Source organism: Anabas testudineus, chromosome 2, assembly GCF_900324465.2.
Source record: "Anabas testudineus chromosome 2, fAnaTes1.2, whole genome shotgun sequence".
Taxonomy (NCBI): Eukaryota; Metazoa; Chordata; class Actinopteri; order Anabantiformes; family Anabantidae; genus Anabas; species Anabas testudineus.
This window is the reverse complement of record NC_046611.1, coordinates 29,569,548-29,588,690: the sequence shown is the minus strand read 5'-3', so window position 1 is coordinate 29,588,690 and position 19,143 is coordinate 29,569,548. Positions and strand designations below refer to the sequence as shown.

Below are 19,143 nucleotides of genomic sequence, written 5' to 3'. Positions count from 1 at the left end.
TTAAAAGTTTGTTTTCTAAACAGTCTTAGATTTTTTTAAATCACTTGAATCTCTAGTTATTAGAAAAGCTTTTCACTGACCAGAGTCTGATACCAGCAACAATGAGTTTTGGGATGAAGGAAGCTTTTTGACAATGAGACACCTCAAAAAGACAGTAACAGAACTGTGTGTGTGCGTGTGTGTGTGTGTGTGTAAGGCCTGCTGCTCTCAGCACCAAGGATTATGCAACTGACTGTAAACTACATCAGAGCAGTTGGCTGAACAGCGACTCTGGTCTACCTGTGAACAAAAGCTTGGTTTTTAAAGTTTGAATTTATCTGTGGAAAGATCTGGAAAAGAAGATGAATCATGAAGTCGCGTGTCCACACACGGAGACAATGTCTAAAATGCTGTTATATGAAAATCTAATGAAAAAACCCAAATAAGGCAAATAAAGTAGAGCCGAGTGTAAGCGGAGGATTGAAGACATCGCTCAGGATCTCTGGCTTGAACGAGTCAAAAACACAAAGGCCGCTTTTTTTTGCCCAAGAAGGCCTCGAAAATCCAGGCTGGTCCTCAGATCTTTGCTTCGCATGGGTTTCTGAGTGCGGAGAGGGCCACGCTGTCTTTGGATTTCCCAGTTGATCCCAGAGCTCCTGGGTCCAGATTATTTTCTGATCCAGTGGCGATTGAAAGCGGCTCGCTGCAGTCCGAGTCATATTGGGGAAATTCCTTAACATTGAGGACAAAAATGAAAATCCTCCATCTTACCTTGGAGAAAAGTTGAACTGCTGCTGAACCCTACAGTTGTGTTTATTCAGATTTCATACCCAACGTTCTTTTGTCTTTTGTCACAAAGCTATCATGACTCGACAGAACTGAAATGACCTCCTTGTTTTGTTATGTATCTATAAGCTGTGCTTAATTTTTACAGTAAAACTACACGAGTGCTTCCTACTGCGTCTCATATAGGGTGGTGACACACTTGATCCCAATAATTACAGACCTATGTCTTCCTTTTTATGACGACCGGTTTTTCTCACTCTGCCTTTAAGTGTGGCCCTATGGAATTACTATAAACACTTTTTACCAATGTGGTCACATGTCACATGAAGTCGTTCTGAAGAGACCACAAACCAGCCTTTAAGTTCCTGCAGTAGAATAAGAGTTCATCGAGATAGAACTGATATTTAGTTTTGCTTAAATGTCAGACTGACAAGTAGAAATAACAAGCACTAACTGGATACACCACTGTCAGTACTGTCAGTTTGACACAGAGCTGAGAACCTGATGCCCCCTCACCCCCTAAAGCCTCCATCTCAGCTGAGGGTGCCACAGCTGAGCAGGATCAGCAGCCTGTCATCTGCAGGAAATCAAACATCCAATCCTCAAACCATCCCAGTCGTCCATGTGTCTGCCAGAGGACTGCACACCTCCCCCCTCGCCCCTCACACTCCCTGCGCAGAGGTGCATTGAATTACAGCCTGCGGAGGAGGAGGAGAGCTGCAGCTCCACCGCCGCTACTTCCTAATAATGTCCAGGTGTTTCCAGAGAGTTTTCTCAGACAAGCAACTGAGCTGCAGGACAGGCGGCTTTCTGCACGTCACTGGATTCACCGGTCGAGAGGATCCAGATGGAAACCCAGGACAAACGTCAGCTCAGTTTGTGCCAAATTAAAAAAAAAGTGCTTTCTCATTTCGCCGTTGGCTAAACTCTGTCACATTAAGATAACTTTCATCAGTTTAAATCATCACGTATTAGTTATTGTGCTGTTGGTTGTGACTCTCCACTGGGCCAGTGAAGTAACACTGTGCATCATTTGGCACAAAAACTCTGTCACACGTTTCTGGCCCCTGGCAGCATGTGTGTAGTGGGAGGGGAGAGCCGGGTTGGTATCTGCCTGCAAACACGGCAGGCCTGCACGACGGGTTGTGTTTTATGCCTTCCCTGTGAGGGCCCTCTCTGCTCGCTGCGGTTACCAGGCTTTTTTGGACTCTCGCTCTATAATTGAGTCTTGCGTTTTCACCCTGAATTCTGCAGGCCTGCACAAAGCAGTGATTATTCCTGAGCAGCGGACGGGTTGGTGTGTGTGTGTGTGTGTGTGTGTCTGAAGGGAAGGGGGGGGGGGGGGGGGGATCTGGGGTTAGGAGGGGCTTTGAATGAATGCCATTGCATTCTCATGAAGCCCATTGGCTGCTCACTCTTTGTCTTCAACTTTGTGAAATCCCAGTGTGCCTGACTGTAGAACAGACACAGGCCTGTGTTAATCCACTCATCACAATGAGAGATGACTAAATTTAACCTCAGGGATGCAGAGTGTCATCGCTCACTATACCGTCCATAACAAAGAACCTCTGTAGATCATTTTTCATTCAACAGCAAAAGTAGATTTTTTAATTTGTAATTAGAGGTAAGTGGTGGTGAATCTTTGAGGACTGAGTAGTTTAATAGTAGCAGCATGGCTTTAGCTGGTGTTTTAACTTACAGACAGGAGATAGATTAAAGGGTACACCTGGACTGGGGGACGATGCTTCTGTCCATAGGACACCAGGTGTCACTGAATGTATTGGTAACAACGTGGATCATGGTCTGCAGTCACCAAATCTCAATGGGAGATTATGAACCAATGTGTTGAGCAGTAGTGTCCACACCAAATGAGGGAGTATCTTTTGGATCTTTTTTGATCCCATTGACGTTTATTAAATGTTCTGGCATCATATGGTGGACCAAGACTTGGACGTATGAGAGTGTGTATATGTTGTTGTTTCCTTCTATTTGTCCCCTGTCGGTAACTTTAAAATGCAAGTTGTGGAAATGATGTGTAAAATAATTTGCCACAAAAGTGTTTACAGCTTCACTTGATATGTGTGAAGGGGCCCAAGGGGTTCGGGAGCCCTGAAATATGTAATAAGAATATGCACGAAACCACCACAAAAATAACTAGGGACACAAAAAGACTAAGAAGGGACTAAAGTTGACGACAAAAGGGCACAAGGCAAGAACATCGATACAAAACTGCCACGAACACGAGACAAATACAAACGAGCACAAAAACAGACACGAAATGACCACAAAGATACAAAAACAACCACAAAGAGGAGAAATAACAAAATAAAAATAACCCCTAAAATGACCACATCTTCTTAAAGCTGTGGTCCTTCTCTTGGTTCTGTTCCTCATAATCCACGTAGAGACACACTGGATAACCAGACAACGTTGAAAAGCTTGGTTCTAGTGGTTTTGAGTCACTGAGGATCAGACTCAGGTGTATTCTGCGTTTTCATCATGTTGGTCGTTCTACACAGTGTTTCCACTGCGAGTTGCCATGTTGACTACATGTTGATACAGTAACTGCATCCTGGAAAATTCTGGACTGAAATCTGACCTGAGTGTCCTACTTGGCCATTCCCGTGAATTTTTCCTAGTTGAAAGTTAGAACGTCTGACTTTCTGGATGTCTGGAATGCACCATGTGTCTAATCGAACTCTTCAGTCTTTTGATCCCCCCGTGATGAACAGCTTCCTTTAAATGCAAATGCATGCATTTTACAGTGTCTCCGTTAGCCTTAAAGCGTGTGAACAGTGCCTGCATCCTGCTGCAGTGTTTGTTTTCCTGAGCTGCTGGACTCATTCTTTCCTCACTCAGCCTTTGCCCATTTCTAGAAACTCCTTGGAGAGACGTTCAAACAGCTGCTTTTCTCTGGGTAAAATTTATGTGCAGCAGATATTTTACTGGCAGCGTACCAGTAGCATTCAGCTATTTATTGTGTACAAATACAAACTGTGGCCTTATGTGGTAGTGAGTTAAAAAACAAACTAACTGTGTGTATTCCTGGTAATAAAGGAACAATGTGGCGCTCTATTTGGTGACCAGCCACAACATTATGCCCTCGTTGGAGTTAATGTTGTGTGTTCATTGGTCAGAATGGGCAGTCTGACTGGTCTACAGTCCCATACACAGCATCTGTGTCCCTGCACCTGCTGATCGTGACTAAAACATCAGGACAAGGACAACGTTTGCATTCATTTCTAGATTAATTAATCACACTTAGTGACGTATAGAAGATCTCTTCCTCAGCATACAGACACTTCTGATCTGTCACTTCCACTGTCAAATCTCTTCATCCACAATATCTAGCCAACGATGTTTCCACCCACACAGCTTAAAACCATTAATCCAATCTTCTAATCTTGATATGGGCCTGGGCCTAATGAGGCCGCTTCACACAGATAACGTATAATCACCTATGAGGAAGCCTCTGCAGGTAAATATTTATTGTACAGTCAATTATATCTCAGCAACCAACATGTGAGACTAATGCACAGAACATTTCTGGGCTGAATATTTGCAAACATTCTGGTTTTACATTTAGTCTTATTATTTCTTATTCTGCTTTATTTTTTTTTTTTGTATTTTCTGTATTTCCCACCTCATTTGTTTTTTGTATACTGGTTGTAACTTCCCTTTAAGATTGATCATATCTATGAAGATAACTGAATGAGAGATGTCAGGATGTCTTTGGATACACAATGTTAGGATCTATTCATTGTTGTTTTGGCTCTGTTCAAAGAATAAAAAAACATCACAAGACGTGCTTTACGCCTCACGCTGAATGGAACTGGCCTTTCAAATTGAGTTAGCTATCATATGATATCTGTAATTTGCTTGGCTTAAAACGAGTCAGGTGACACATTTTATTTTATTAACCTTTATCGTTCTTTCTGGAAATATTCATATGGCCAGTATTAAATATCAGAGCTACTAACCTAACTGATCTACCTACCCCCACACTGCTGCAGATTGCTATTAATCTACTAATTAACACTGCCTCCAAACTACACTCTCCCATCTCAGAGCTTTCCACTCTTTTCTTTCTACATATTGTAAAGAATGTTCTTACATGTTAGCATGACTTGTAGCAATCAACGTTGTATCTTCTTCTGTATGACTCGACATGATGTTCGCAACAATAGTGTGCAGACACGCTTTCAGAAACTTAGAAGAACTTAAGGCTTTATTTATAGCATACCAGTTTCTTTATGAACAGTGTACTGATTTGCAATGAGAGTCATCGCAATAAATACAGTTTGGGAAAACAAGGGGAACAGTATGAAAACATAGGTCATCAGATGGCATGAGGATGCTACCTGGAAAAGTGTGTCAGCTAAGATTTGGTCACCTGCACTGTCCAACAGCCATCAGGATTTATACGCGCCTTGTTAAAACAAAAAAAAAATAAAAAAGAACTATCTAGTGATTAAATGTGGTAAATACATGTAGGAATACCAGCGTCAGAAACTGTGCAGGATGTGTATGAATACAGACAGACTTGCATAAATCAACCAGTTGTTGTGATACATGATAGGAATTCCTCTCACATGGACCAGCGAGGTTTCAGTCCACAAATAAAAACGTTGGAATGAAATGGAAAGTAATCACTGCTTCAGTGTTCCATCATTAAGACATATTTTAAAAAGTGAGTATTAAAAATAATGTTCTTAAGCTTAAAAATACATTTTAAATCACTGAATCTCTGTATCTCATTCTATGCTACTACAACTTCTTACGACCTTTGCTGCTCAGATCAAATAGTCTAGGTGAAGAAGGAAAGCACTCAAGGCCATATTTCATTTTATGCGTCAGGAGAATAAAAACAGACTATTGAGGATAGCAAAAGACTTGCTCTGTTGTGTAGCTGATAAAATACATTTGTTAATACTGCACTGAAGGTGGAGGTCTCCACTAATAGTCAATGCCCTGATCGTTGTAATGGGAGCTGTAGTCGTCATGGTAGCCCCCATGGTACTCATCCTCCTGGAACTCTGCCTGATAGTCACTGTCGCTGATCTCTGAGCCATTGGTTCCGGTGCCCTGGCTGCCGTTAGTGTGGATGACTGGCTCTGTTGGGGGGGCACAGTATTTGGGGTCGTACACCTGTCGACCCAGACCGTACACGCTCATACCCCTCTGAGATGCCACCTTATTGGTGCCCATCTGGAGGGAAATGGTGGAGTTGTCCAGTGGCTGCAGCGCCACCTTCTGGTCAAAGATATCTCTGCGAGTACCAGGGGCCAACATGCCCGCCTGCAGGAAACCACAAAGAAGCAGAAACATTACATGACTCATCTCTACCGACTGTATTTGATGTTTGAACCAGGGATTAAAGTAATACCACATTGATATCCTAAAAAGGGTAAAATCTTCACATCAAACATTAGAAAACAATATAAATCCTATTGACCATTTTCTAACTTCTCTCTACTGAATGGAGTAAATCATCCTCACAACTGACATGGTCAAAGTTAAATGACCTGCTGCTGTGATAACTTTGCTGAACCTCTGTGCAGTGTTATAGTGTGACGAGCCTTCTCATCCAGGGATCTGTTACCTAAACTGCACTTCCAGGATTGTATTTCATATCTCACCAGTGCTTGAAATACCATGCTTCCACCAACACAGATCCCTGTGTTGTTTTAACCCAGGACTTATTTTAATCTGAACACTGCAATATCCTTAATGATCACACTATGATTCTTAGTAGTTGAATAACATGTGTCTTAAGGTGCTGTAAGGTAACACTGCAGATCGCTAACATGAACCATGCTCTGAACTTGATTTGACTGACGTAACTATAGCACATGTTGTAAATTAATCTGTTTTGAATACTACTTGGCAGCTCAAAAACACTGCATTGAAAAGCTCAGAGGATTTAAAGAAGAGTGGACTTTAACCTGGCTGGCTCCTTTGTTGGTTCCCATCTGCAGGCTGATTGTAGTCTGGTCATAGGGTTTGTCAGTCTGAGTCTTTGGGTCGTACAGATGTCTTCGGGTTCCATAAGCAGTCATTCCAGCCTGACTTGCACACTTGTTTGTTCCCATCTGAAAACCAAAGGCCAAATCCAAACACAAATCAGCCTAACCTGTTTAGAAGAACCACCGACATTTTAGTTTCAGTAAGCTCTAATTTTCTCTGGGTAACAAAAGCCTTTAAGGATTACCCTACAGATTCAAAATGTTCAGGATATTGCTGGCATTGCAGGTATGCTAGCATTTAATGCAGCACTGTTGTGTTTACAGTTTAAAAAATCCTGTAACTGCAGACAAGTTAAGTGCCTGACAAAAGTCATAATGGAGCAACCCAGGAGATCTTCTTTAATATATGGCCAACAGATGAAGCCTAGACTTTGCGGTCCATCTTTGCAGGGGATGATATGACTTCTCTGAGCTTTATTTCAGAGAATCATTGTTAGGTTAAAGTGTGAGCTGTGACTGGGCTACTACAAAAGGAGAATTATTGTGAAGGCACTGTGTAGTAGATTACTAATGTTAAGAGTCACTGTCCTGCAGCATCACACAGCTTCTTCTAAGGTGGGTGTTCACCTATAGGGAGAGCACTCACAAAACTCAAGAGTCGTCTTTATTTAAAGACAATTTCTCTAAGGTCTCTGATCTGAGATTACTTTATGATGCTTTTCAGCTTTACGCAGATCAACCAAAATCTCTTGAAGTCACCTTTTTGGAAGACATGGCTCACATCTTGTGAAAAGCAAACACTAAATGAATCAGACTAGCTCTAACCCACACCTACAGTCATGTTTCACTGATTGAACTCTAGTTTGCTAACTCCTGACTCCATTCAACTTTTACTAAGGTCATTAACCGAGGGGTTGACATACTTTTTCAGCCTCACTGTGAATGTTTAAATGATGTTTTCAGTACAGACAAAAACAATACAATAATTTGTGTGTCATTACTTACAGTAAAACAGAATGTGTTCATAATTGTAACTTTATAATGATTACAAAGATTTATGCATAAGTGGTGGCACTAGAGGTTTGTTATTAAGTTATGAACATAACATCAGCTCCCAGTGTTTTTAGCCTAAAGACTTCAGTTCTGATGGCGTCTTTAAGAGCCACATAATGACCAGCACATAATTACCTGCAGTCCAATGACACACTGACCAGCCTTGATCTTGTCATCGTCAAAATGTCGCGCTTGTTTGTCTGCATATTTGACCCCAATATCAATCTTTGTGTCCATACCTTTGGTCTTTGCCTGACAGAGAAGACATGCTAGTCAAAGCACTGATGTCACACTGGCTTTGTAATAACAGAAAAAGCAGTATTTTAGACAACAATGAGCTTCTGTAATGTGTGTTCGCTCACCATGCTGGCCAGTGCAAGCAGTGTGGTCTGGACTTGAGTCATGTTTCCATTTTCAAAGAGGTCATTTGCCTCAAAGATGTCACTGGGCTTTAGACCATAGGCCAGGATAGCTTTGATGAAATTCCCAAGGTTTTCCAGCTGCAGAGAGCAACAGAAAAAAAGGATTGATGGCAGTGGGTAAGGGGGCTTCAACAAAACCAGGAGGAAGCAATAACAGCACAAATAAAGCTGTTAGTGAAGAGAGCGAAGGCTTCATGAATGGGTCCAGTTCTTCTCTGAGCCTGGCGTGCTGTGACTAGCTCAATGCCCTCTTTATGATGCTGACTTCTGAGTTGCCTTCCTTAAATTATTGTTGTGAAATCTGAAAGCCAATTGTTTCCAGAACAGAACAGGTCTTACCTTGTGCCAGTTCAGCTGTGAAAGGTTGATTTTCTTTACTGAACCAGGTTGCAGCTTATTAATCAGTCTAAGAGAGGAAGGAAAACACAATATCAGAACATGTGTTTAATCAACAACTAGGATACAAGTTCTGCTGGTTAATGATCCCCTAAAGCACTAAGTGCACCTCTATATACGATCATAACACCACAGTCAGCAACCACAGACTCTTGGGATGCATTCTTCACACACAACTTACTCGCAGAGGATGACTCCATCCTTCAGCCCTTGCTGAAAGTTCTCTCCGATACACATTCCTGTTACCTCCTCAATCCAGAAGCGGAGCTCCTCCTCTTTTTGTGGGTCATATTTCTGAGCGATCTAAAAGATAAAACATCAGATTAAGTCTGTATTCTTTTATGGAAAAAGCAATGTACAAATATTAGTAATGACCTCATGGAGTTTTGTTTTTGGCCCCAATCTAAGTCTGATCTAATACTTTCATCTATGGTAAATGTTTAAATATAAATATACAGCTTTGGAAAAAACAAGAGACTACTGCAATTTTTCAGTAAAATAGCATTTATATGAGAATTGCATTCTTTCTGTACCAGTGTGTGTTGAAATCCTACACCAGCGCATCATAATTCTGCTTCATGAGGTACTGATTAGGTGATCACCTGAATCCTGTTTGATTTTTTGCAGGAGTGATACACAGTTACTCAATAGCAATGTGAAAAACTGGTGGGGAGAGTTCCAACACACATAAAAACAGTGGGTTATTCCATTAAACACAGATTTCTGAATGTTCTTTAGTGAAAGCATTATCACCACCTTGTTTAATTGTAAATTGATATCTTTTAATATCTTAGTATAACGTTTTCTTTGGATTATTGAAATTCTGTAAACTGCTCCATTTCTGTTATAAATAAAAATAAAAATATAAATATAAAAATAGTTTTATTTGGAATTGAGGAACAATATTGTCACAAAAAATAAAACAAAGCTGTTAATTTCACTAATACATGAACCTTTAAAGGATAAAAACTGAGAAACTGTTATTTTGCAGTGTTCTCTTATTCCTCTTTTCCCATCCGATCCTGCTTGTTTTTAACTTATTAATATCTTAATATCGAGATGTATCATCAAAGGCCTTTGTGATAATAAGGCTTCAACTTAAAATAAACAAGATTTATTTGCAAATATCATTTTAAAATGAATGAATGATGAATGTTAAAAATGAAAAAAAGAATACTGTATGAAACACCAAACGCAACACATTTAAAGAAAACACTTAAATTACCTCCACACTTTTGCTACTCTTGGTGGTCACTTTCCCAAAACAATAATAGCACCCTTTTAAAGCAGGAATAGGACCATTTTACACGTCTCTTACAGATATGGACAAAACCCACAATGGACACTGAAATTACTTGAAACTGACAAAAGTAGTAATAAATTGAAATTAACTGAATATTTTTAAAAAACAAATAAAACTGGCCCGGACAAAAATTATACTTCTAGAAAAGATGGACATGTTCAACTAAAGTGTGTCCTGTAATCAGCATCACAGGTGTCTTCAAACTTTTAAACAGTCAGTCTGCTTATTTAAAGGGTGAAAAGTGGTCACTGTGCTGTTTGGTGTCATGGTGTGTCCCAAACTGAACATGGACCACAGAAAGCTAAGGAGAGAGTTGTCTCAGGAGATTAGAAAATAAGATAGACAAACATTTTAAAGGCAAAGATTATAAGACCAACTCCAAGCAGCTTGATGTTCCTGTGACTGTGTAATCGAAGGTCATGGTCACACTATCAGTCACTGTTTGAGCCAAAGTACAGTTAATGGAAGACGACTGAGGAGGACTGATGAAAGCAAAAGAAATGATAAAAAAGCGAGAAAATGCATATTGATGAGACACAGAGATTCTGGGAGAATGTCCTTTGGTCCAGATGAGACAAAACTGGAACTTTTTGGCAAGTCACATATGTTCTATGTATGAAGCATACAAAGAAAAGAACACCTGTACCTACTGTGATAAATGGAGGAGGCTTGGTTATGTTCTGGGGCTGCTTTGCTGCATCTGGCACTGTGTTTTAAATCTGTACAGGGTACAATGAAATCTCAAGACATTCTGGAGCAAACTAGCTGCCCAGTGTCAGAAAGCGTGGTCTCAGTAACGGGTCACGGTCCTCCAACAGGATAATAACCAGAACACAGCAAAACACCCAAGAATGGCTCAGAACAAACCATTAGACTATTCTGAAGTGGTCTTCAAGTCCTGATCTAAATCATATCAATCTGTGGAAAGAGCTGAAAAAGTCTCATTGAGAATTACTGATATTGCTTAATTGCAGTAATCGCATCAACAGGTTGTACAACAAAATATTAAGTTATGGGTACCATCTGTTTTGATCACTTTTATTAGTTTTTTTTTTATAGAAGGACCTCTGTCAAACCTCAACTCAAAAGCAATGTCTGATTTTCATGAGTACATTTTTAGTTTTTTTTTTTTTTTAACCAATTACTTTTTTCTTGTTTTTTTTTTCTTCTTCGATTCGAGTTATTTCAGTGACGTTTATGGGTTTTTCCTATTCTTTAATGGATACCAACAAATTTGTCCACTTCTCTAAGCACTTTGGTTTCATTCTTTACACTACTAATCTGATTTTTAAAGTCTTCTTTGAATGGTGGATTGTGATACCTTTACCTCTACTCTGTGGAAGTTGTTAGTTTGAGTTTGTTTTTTTCCACAGCTGTCACAGTGCTTCTGTCATCAGCTGTTGATTTCCTTGGCTGACGCATTCAGTGTATGTTGCTCAGCACATCAGTGGTTTCTTTTTTTTTTTCAGGACATTCCAAATTGATGTTTTGGTTGCACCAAATATTTGTACAACGCCACAGTTTCATTTTCCCTTCTTGTTTTTCCCCCTATTGTCGCATGTTTTCTTCTCATAGATAGCTCTGTGGCTTTAATTTTGATGTAGAATTCTCTAACAACACATATAATCTTCTGGTGAAATCCTCAATAGTCATTTAGAGCTATGTATTGCTTGGATAATTAATCTCATGGGTTCCACCTGGGCAAAAACTGTCATCACATTTTCCAATACTTTTGCTCACTTAAAAAAGGTGCTATGTTCTATATTGCTTTATGTATCTAGCACCAAAATAAAAGCATATTCAGCTTCTGATTTTAAATCCAAATGTCCTCAGTGTGCAGAATTGCCCTTGCCACTCTAATAGTTTTAGAGGGGACTGTGCTTATATCAATACAAATGCTACAAAGAGCTCCTGAAGAATTAAGTCAAAGTTACGTGCTTCAATAAAAGAAAAAAAGCAGCTCACATAGAGCTCAGCAATAATACCTGACATTTGTGTAAATGTACAAGCATCCAGTAAATCTTACTGTACCTTCCCTCCCCCCATTAGCTCTTGAGACAGTGTAAACAGCCTTTTAGTGTTCATTGACTGTGCATAAACATCCCCCAGACACTTTGCGCATCCATAGCAGGACAGAGTCAGCTTCAGTTTAGAGTGAGTACAATCAGAAGACAGAATCCATCTGTTGTCCATCTTAAAATAGTCCACTCTACTTTCCTATGGACAGACCTGTGCATACACTACTGTCAGTTTGTACATAGTGAAAACATGAGAACACAATGTTGTTTTCTTTGTAAAGTCTCATGCTCTGGTGTCATTTATCAGAATTCTTGTGGAGTGACTCACCAACGCAGTTCCTCTTCATGCTAGACATGGATATTTGCTTTATATAGATAGTTAATGAACTGTAACAGGGCTCAATCCATCAATTCTATTTGTTTTATAGCTGAAAACAGATCAATCATTTAATCAAAGAAAAGCCCAGAAGAATTATGCATCTCATGGTATTGGGGGCTGGACCACTGCAGTCAGAAAATAGCCACAACTACAGTGGCTGCTTGTTCATAGAAGCAATTAAATTACTTTAATAACATTAGCAATTTGAGTGAAAAACAACAAACACAAACACCTTCCCTGTCATAACCAAAATCCAAAGACATGACCACACATATTTATACATTTATGCATTCTTATTTTAAGATGTAACTGCATTCTCAACATCTGAATATATATAGTTAATCTATAAAAGGCCATAAAGAGTAAATGACCCCAAAAAAACCCACTAAGGAAACATGTTCCTTCTTATTCCACAACAGGCCTAATCACATTTTTTAGTTTTCTTCAGTATCAGAGTAATCTATCAACACATCTATCAGCGTACTGCAAAGAGAAACTGATAATAGTTAGTTTGGCAAATTTCCAAAATATGAAAAACAAAAACAAAAACAAAACAAAAAAAAATCTATCTATCTATCTATCTATCTATGAATTTTGCTGAAAGAGCTTGGAAGATTTTCAAATTTCAAAAATAGCTGGATATTTAAGAACCACAAATTCTTTTTACACAGATTTTACTATATTCCCTAATGTATTCGACAGCAGGTGATGTGTCTCCTGCATTAAACGCTATTTACTAATGTAGTTTACAATTTACATGGTCTCTCTGTGATGAAAATAACTCTGAAAAGTGTGTGATGATATAGAACAAAGACAAAAGATGAAATCAAAACCTTTCATCATCATTTATGATAAAAGCTATCACTGTGATTACCAAGGTGACGGCTAGTGACAAAAACAAGGTAGTTTCCAAACTGTGTTGCGCATTTAGATAAATAATCTTGTTTTGCCCTGCCACATTGTTGTCATACCACAGCTTTATCACCAATTACTGTCAAAGGAAATGTCAACCGTCACCTGGACAAACTCTTCTGCCAACAGACAGAACGTTGACTAAGTGCACAGGGACATAGAAAACTATGAGAAAAAAAAAGCTAAGGACAAAACAAAGCAACTGTACTGTAGCCACGGTAAATACAGTCAGAACTGGATAAAAAAAAATCAGGGTTTTTTAACAACAATTTCTTTATTATCACTGTGCTGGTTTGTTGTTTTCAAATGTTAATACATGTCTCTGAGACCAAGACAACTTCAAATGTTTTGCCCCACCAACAGACCAAAAGCCATTCAGTTTAATGTGTGTAAATCTTCCCCACTGAATACACAGTCAAGCATTCAACGTAGTAAACAGACACATAATCATATCTTTATCTGTCCTCTCTAACAGTGTTCTAAACTGTGACTCAGTGGAAGGTTACAGTCAAAGGTCAGCTCTTCAGGTCTCAGTGTCAGGGACGAAAATTGTGTCATTTAGGAATTAATGTGAGGCGTTTTGTGTCTGTGGAGTGTGACAGCATAGACACCCCACAGAGAGGCCAAAGAGCTTGGATGATTAGAGGGAAGGAATTTTTCTCTCTTCTCTTCTACCAGTAGTTAATTTAGACGAGCCCTGCCAAGAGCTCACAGAAAAAAGTCAAGCATTGGAAAAAGGGATCTAATTCTCTTGATGGAAGCATTAAACTCACAGTCTGAGGCAAAAAAAATCTGGAAGGTTTACATTTGAGCCTGCTGGAAGTGAAAAACAGACAAACCTCCTCCTGATTTCTTCCTATCCTTAATGCCAGTACCAAAAAGCATTCACTTATGACAGCACAAAACTACTCGCATTTGGAAAATAGGTTCAGTGGAGCCAGTACTACTAATAATGCACAGTCAGATGTTATGTAGTTTTACTCAGGAATTAAGTCCAACCAGGGTGATGGTAACGTTAACTGACACACGGAGTATGATGACAAAATACTGGCATTTGTCACATCATACACATGGCTTGAGTACTCAACCACAGTTGAGCAAACTGAGAGGCTGCTATTCATTAATATATAACCACTGAGCTTTAGTAACTCTCAGCATACCCTATTGTGGTGAGTGCAGCTATGTCTTCAACTGGGTGTACAAATAGAAAAGCAGGGGCAATAAGTCAAAGTTTCAGCAGAGAAATGAGGCTGCAGTGAAGACTAAAGATACACAAAGGCAAACAACAGAGGAAGGGGGAGGGGAGGGGGTGAAAAAGTCTATTTCCTGGAGTGTATATATTATTCTGGAAATGTTCAAGCAATCCATCCAGCCCATTTATGGATTTCCTGTGCACTGGGAAAATCTTTGTCCAGAAGGTGACTGGAGAGGAAATGTTAGATTGTCATGCCAAACACTACGTTCATCCTGCGGGAAACATCAGTGTCAAATGCATATTTCATGCAAATGATTTGTGTCAAGGGTGAAACCAGTATAACAAAGGTCAGAGTGTCGCCAAAGTCATGCAAGTTCAACTTTTGCTCAAACTGTGGACAAAGTTGCTATTTCGCATAACACTGCCCCAAAAGTCTCAGCAAGAGAGCCACAATACAACATCTCATCTATGTTGAGCTGGAACAATAGCTGCAGGAAGAGAAGATTTCCTGAGTTTAAAATTGGAAACCTTTCACTGACAGTACACAGGGAGCAATCAAAGGGCAGCACTCACGATACTCAACAGAACTCTAGTGTCAGCGCATTACATGGGAAATGACAACTGCACTCCCCATTAGTGGGAGTGGACAAGTATATGTACTTTCATATAGACGCTTTCCAATAAGTAAATTTCATCACACACAAACATTTGTGCTCACACAGGAATGTCCACAGTGCCAGCGCACCAACTGTGCATGTGACAGACAGGTAGACCAGCTGCTTGTTCCATGAAGTGAAGGTATAAACTGTTTTCATGTGAAGTGGTTACATATACTGTTTTATTTTTTATTTTTTTCACCTTTTCATGTAGTTCAGTCAAGGAGAGTTACTATTACCATATTTTGTGCTGCACATGTGAGGCTTAACATTTGAACCCAGTCTAACAATTAAAGGTACTGATCAGTGATAAAAATGCTGTTAAATGGCTTTCATTAAAATGTTCTCAAATATTTAACCAGTTCATCAACTAATCTGAAGCCTATTTGTGTAGGCTTGAACTTTTTTCAGTTTATTTACATAAACTGGACTTTCTTAGTTTCTTTATCACGTAGTAGGGGCTTCTTGTGTCCTCAAGTGCTTTAACACGTTGCCAGAGTGATGTAGATGTGGTTACAGGAACAACAGAACACACTACTGACCATCAGTGATGTTGTCAGCTACAGAGGGCAGTGAAGCACTGCTTTTTAAATGGACATTAAGTTACTGGTTAGTTACATTGTCATAATTGAGGTAATCTCAAAACAGTTTCTAATTGCACTGGAAAATATTTGACAGGTTCCATGAATAAAAGGGCACAATTAATTATAAGCTAACTGCATTCAGGTCTGTGGTGAACTGAGGATGAAGAAGAGTAGCAAAGTTCTCTCTCTCCATGTGGTCAGTGGTTAAGCTCTGACATCAGGTGAGCATTGATAAGCCCAGGGCCTCTTAATTACAGCCCATTTGCTCTGTGTGTTTCTGCATTTCAGAATGATGGAGTTTTTCTTTATGGATCAGCCCACTGGGAAACCAGTCTGTCTTTAGATAGATAAAAGCTCTTCTCAACATAAACTCACAGTAATTCTATGTCAGACGATCTGTTTTTCAGTTCTGCATTATTAAACTTTTCAACTGTTACTTCAGCCCTCCACCAGCTCTGCACACATAAACACTCTCTGTTTGCTTGATATAGCCAAACAGCCAGCTGGCCACCCACAGGCAACCTGAACATATAGAGTGCGAAAACAAACAGATGCCCTAGGATAGGGGTTTTAAAGTCACTTAAGAATCTGATCACTATTGTGTGTTATCTGCTGATCATACTACACATCAACATACTTTTGAAAAGGTAGCAATAAACAGTAATCAATAATCAGGTTACAGTGAGTATTTGTACAAACCCGAATGTTAAAATATAACATTGAGATAAACCGATTACATCAGTTTTGATCTATGTTTTTTAACAACTATGCATGAATGCGTACTGAGACAAACTGGCAGAGCCTGATGAGTCAGTCACCACAGAGTTCATGACACGGGCGAAAAGATGTGGGCTGAGCAGACAAGCCTAAAGATTCATGGAAGAGGGAGCTCTTGTTGCCCAGTCAGTCTGAATTTAAGCAAACACTACAACCACAACTCAAGTGTGGCCTCTTGATGAACAGGAAAAAAAAGAAAAGAAAAGAAAACATGGACCCAAGTGCTTGACTGAAATGTGCCAAGCTTTCACCTTTGATGTTTGTCTTTGTGCTCATACAGCTCATTACTTCATTTTATGAATTCAGGTTTATGTATGACAGAACAATGCACTCTTTCAAAATGATCCATTATGTGGGCCAGTTAATTTGTCTTCAGTCAAATAGCTTTTCTATTCTTTGTGTTATCTTCTTTTGCTTTTCAACCCATTCAGAGAATATTTACAGCTGCACAGTTACAGTTATTACTTAGTCATTTACATTGAAAGCTAAAAAGGGCATCAGGCTTACTGTACCTGTGCCCTCTATTTATTGCATGTATACTCATTTTATTGCCCTCTCAGACCTCTCCTGCTCTTTCTTTAACTAACTGCTTATTTATTCTGGATATTTATGTTACTTATATGTGGTTTACTTCATGACGCCCTGACTGTGTAGACTAATAATTTTACACATTTATTAGATGTTGCGTGTTAAATACCATCTCTTCAATCTTAACAGTGTAGGTCTTAGACAAGACCTCCTTACACCTTTACCCTGCATGCCATTGTACTTTGTACTACACTGTAAGACACTTTGAATAAAAGTGTCTGCCAAATGACTAAAAATGTAAATGTATGTTTACTACGTAGGCTTGACAACAGTGATGTCCAGCGAGCAGAGAGAAAAGTGAAATGTAGTTGAAGCCAAGGGGATGGGCTCTCATCAAGGGGTTCATGCTAAAGAATTTCAGGAATGTGATGTATGCAGCTTGGAAGAAGAGAAGAGCATGGACTACTGATCACACCTTATGCAATGAAACACAGATGGGCCCCTGACAGGGGAGATGATTTTACTGTTCTAACTCAAGTTGCTGAAGTCAAGAGTCATTATGCTTTACTGTTCATTATAAATGGATAGCAGAAATGTAATTATAGAAATATTTTGTCAGGTGAAATATCCAGCTCCAAGTCATCTGTGATACTTTCTACAGAAGGATAATAAGGTGGCAGTGAACACAAACCAAATTCAACAGCAGCTTTCACCACACTCCCATGTACAATTAAAACTACCCAATCAGCCCAAGTGTGACCTAAACCTTAAGGAACCACTAAACCAAGCCCATAATCAACACTGTGTACAAAAAAACTCTATTAGCACTATGGTTCAAAGTTCAGCCTCAGAAACAGAAGTTGAATAAAAATCATAAAACATAAACTTAAAACATATCTAAGAGCTTCATTCTAACCTTCAATCATGTCACATGAACTTTACTACTACACTACACTGTTTACGCATTATTTATGATATTGTTCAAGCCCTGATTTCTCTTTCTTCTCTTAGCACATTTTCCAAAACAGCAACTAAATGGATCAATAATGACCAATAATAAATCTGAACCTCAGTTTTTAAATGTGTTTGTCTGACCGTAGTAACCCTTGTTGAGCTGACAGTAGTTTATATACTTGATCTAAATGAAGAGTCACTTACAATGCTGACTGCTGTGTGTATATAGCAGACAAAACACGAGCCTATACATAGCAGGAATCGAACCACCAACCCTGTAAGTCGTAGACAACTGTCCTACCAACTGAGTCACTGTCCCCCCTATTAATCAGCTACAGCTGGAATAACAGCTAAGCTTTTTTATAAGTTTCTTCTTCTTCCAAATACTGAAGATCCTGCTTCAAAGCTATTGCTCAGCTACTGGTATTGATAGAAATCCAACTGGGAGAGTCTGACTTCTCAAAATGATGGGATCAGCTAATTGTTCTGCTGAAGAAGACTCCCTACGTTGGAACTAGAGAAACAGTTTACTCTGAAGGGACAGAGTTATAGTATGGAGGTTTTTGACTCACAAATGATCCCTGGAACAGACAAAAACTCAACAGACCTCTTGACAGGCTTGACAACTGAAATGCTGCTGGCAATGTTTGTCATTTGGACTGGTGAGGTCAGTGTCAGTAGAAACAGGAAGCTACTAAATGAATGCTTTAATAAGAGACCTGTTAGTGTTAACAGCTTTGGAAATCTGTACACTTTTTTAATCTGAATGGTTCACTGTGGTACATTTAAATAATGTTGCACGTTAGCCGTATAACTGTCACTCAGATATGCAGTTAATTGTTGTGCTGCAGAGCCTGAATGTCGTAATAGGGACCAGCTTTGCAACACTAACTATCTGATGTGGACAAAACAGACTGGCATTTGTTATAGCTGGAACTCATTCATTAAAAATTAAAAATAAAAACAAACAAACAAACAAAGTAATCCTTAAAATTGTTTTGGGACAGTGTGCACAAGTTAGTCTGCTGAATGGACCAAAAAAACAGCAACTGTACGCAGCACAATTAACAAGGTTAGCTATATGAATCGTAACAACATTCTTATTAAAGACTGAAGTAATAATGTAATGAGATTACCCTATTTTGATCTTAACAAAAACATGTGTCTTACAACATAAAGCTTTAACATGTAGAGTTTGAGTACAGTAGGTTTAATATTAATATTAATATAATATT

General features: G+C 39.2%; 1 protein-coding gene across 1 annotated transcript in view; it reads right to left on the bottom strand.

Annotated features, from left to right (window-relative positions):
- Window positions 1-4,965: 4,965 nt before the first annotated feature.
- Window positions 4,966-19,143, bottom strand: part of cnn3a (calponin 3, acidic a) — a 16,550-nt gene continuing 2,372 nt past the window's right edge. The window contains exons 2-7 of the mRNA XM_026363804.1: window positions 8,784-8,905; window positions 8,546-8,612; window positions 8,147-8,284; window positions 7,920-8,036; window positions 6,711-6,857; window positions 4,966-6,063 (exon numbers count right to left, since the gene is read on the bottom strand). Of these exons, the coding sequence (XP_026219589.1) occupies window positions 5,722-6,063; window positions 6,711-6,857; window positions 7,920-8,036; window positions 8,147-8,284; window positions 8,546-8,612; window positions 8,784-8,905 (933 nt within the window). The 3' untranslated portion in view covers window positions 4,966-5,721. The remainder of the gene's footprint in view (window positions 6,064-6,710; window positions 6,858-7,919; window positions 8,037-8,146; window positions 8,285-8,545; window positions 8,613-8,783; window positions 8,906-19,143) is intronic.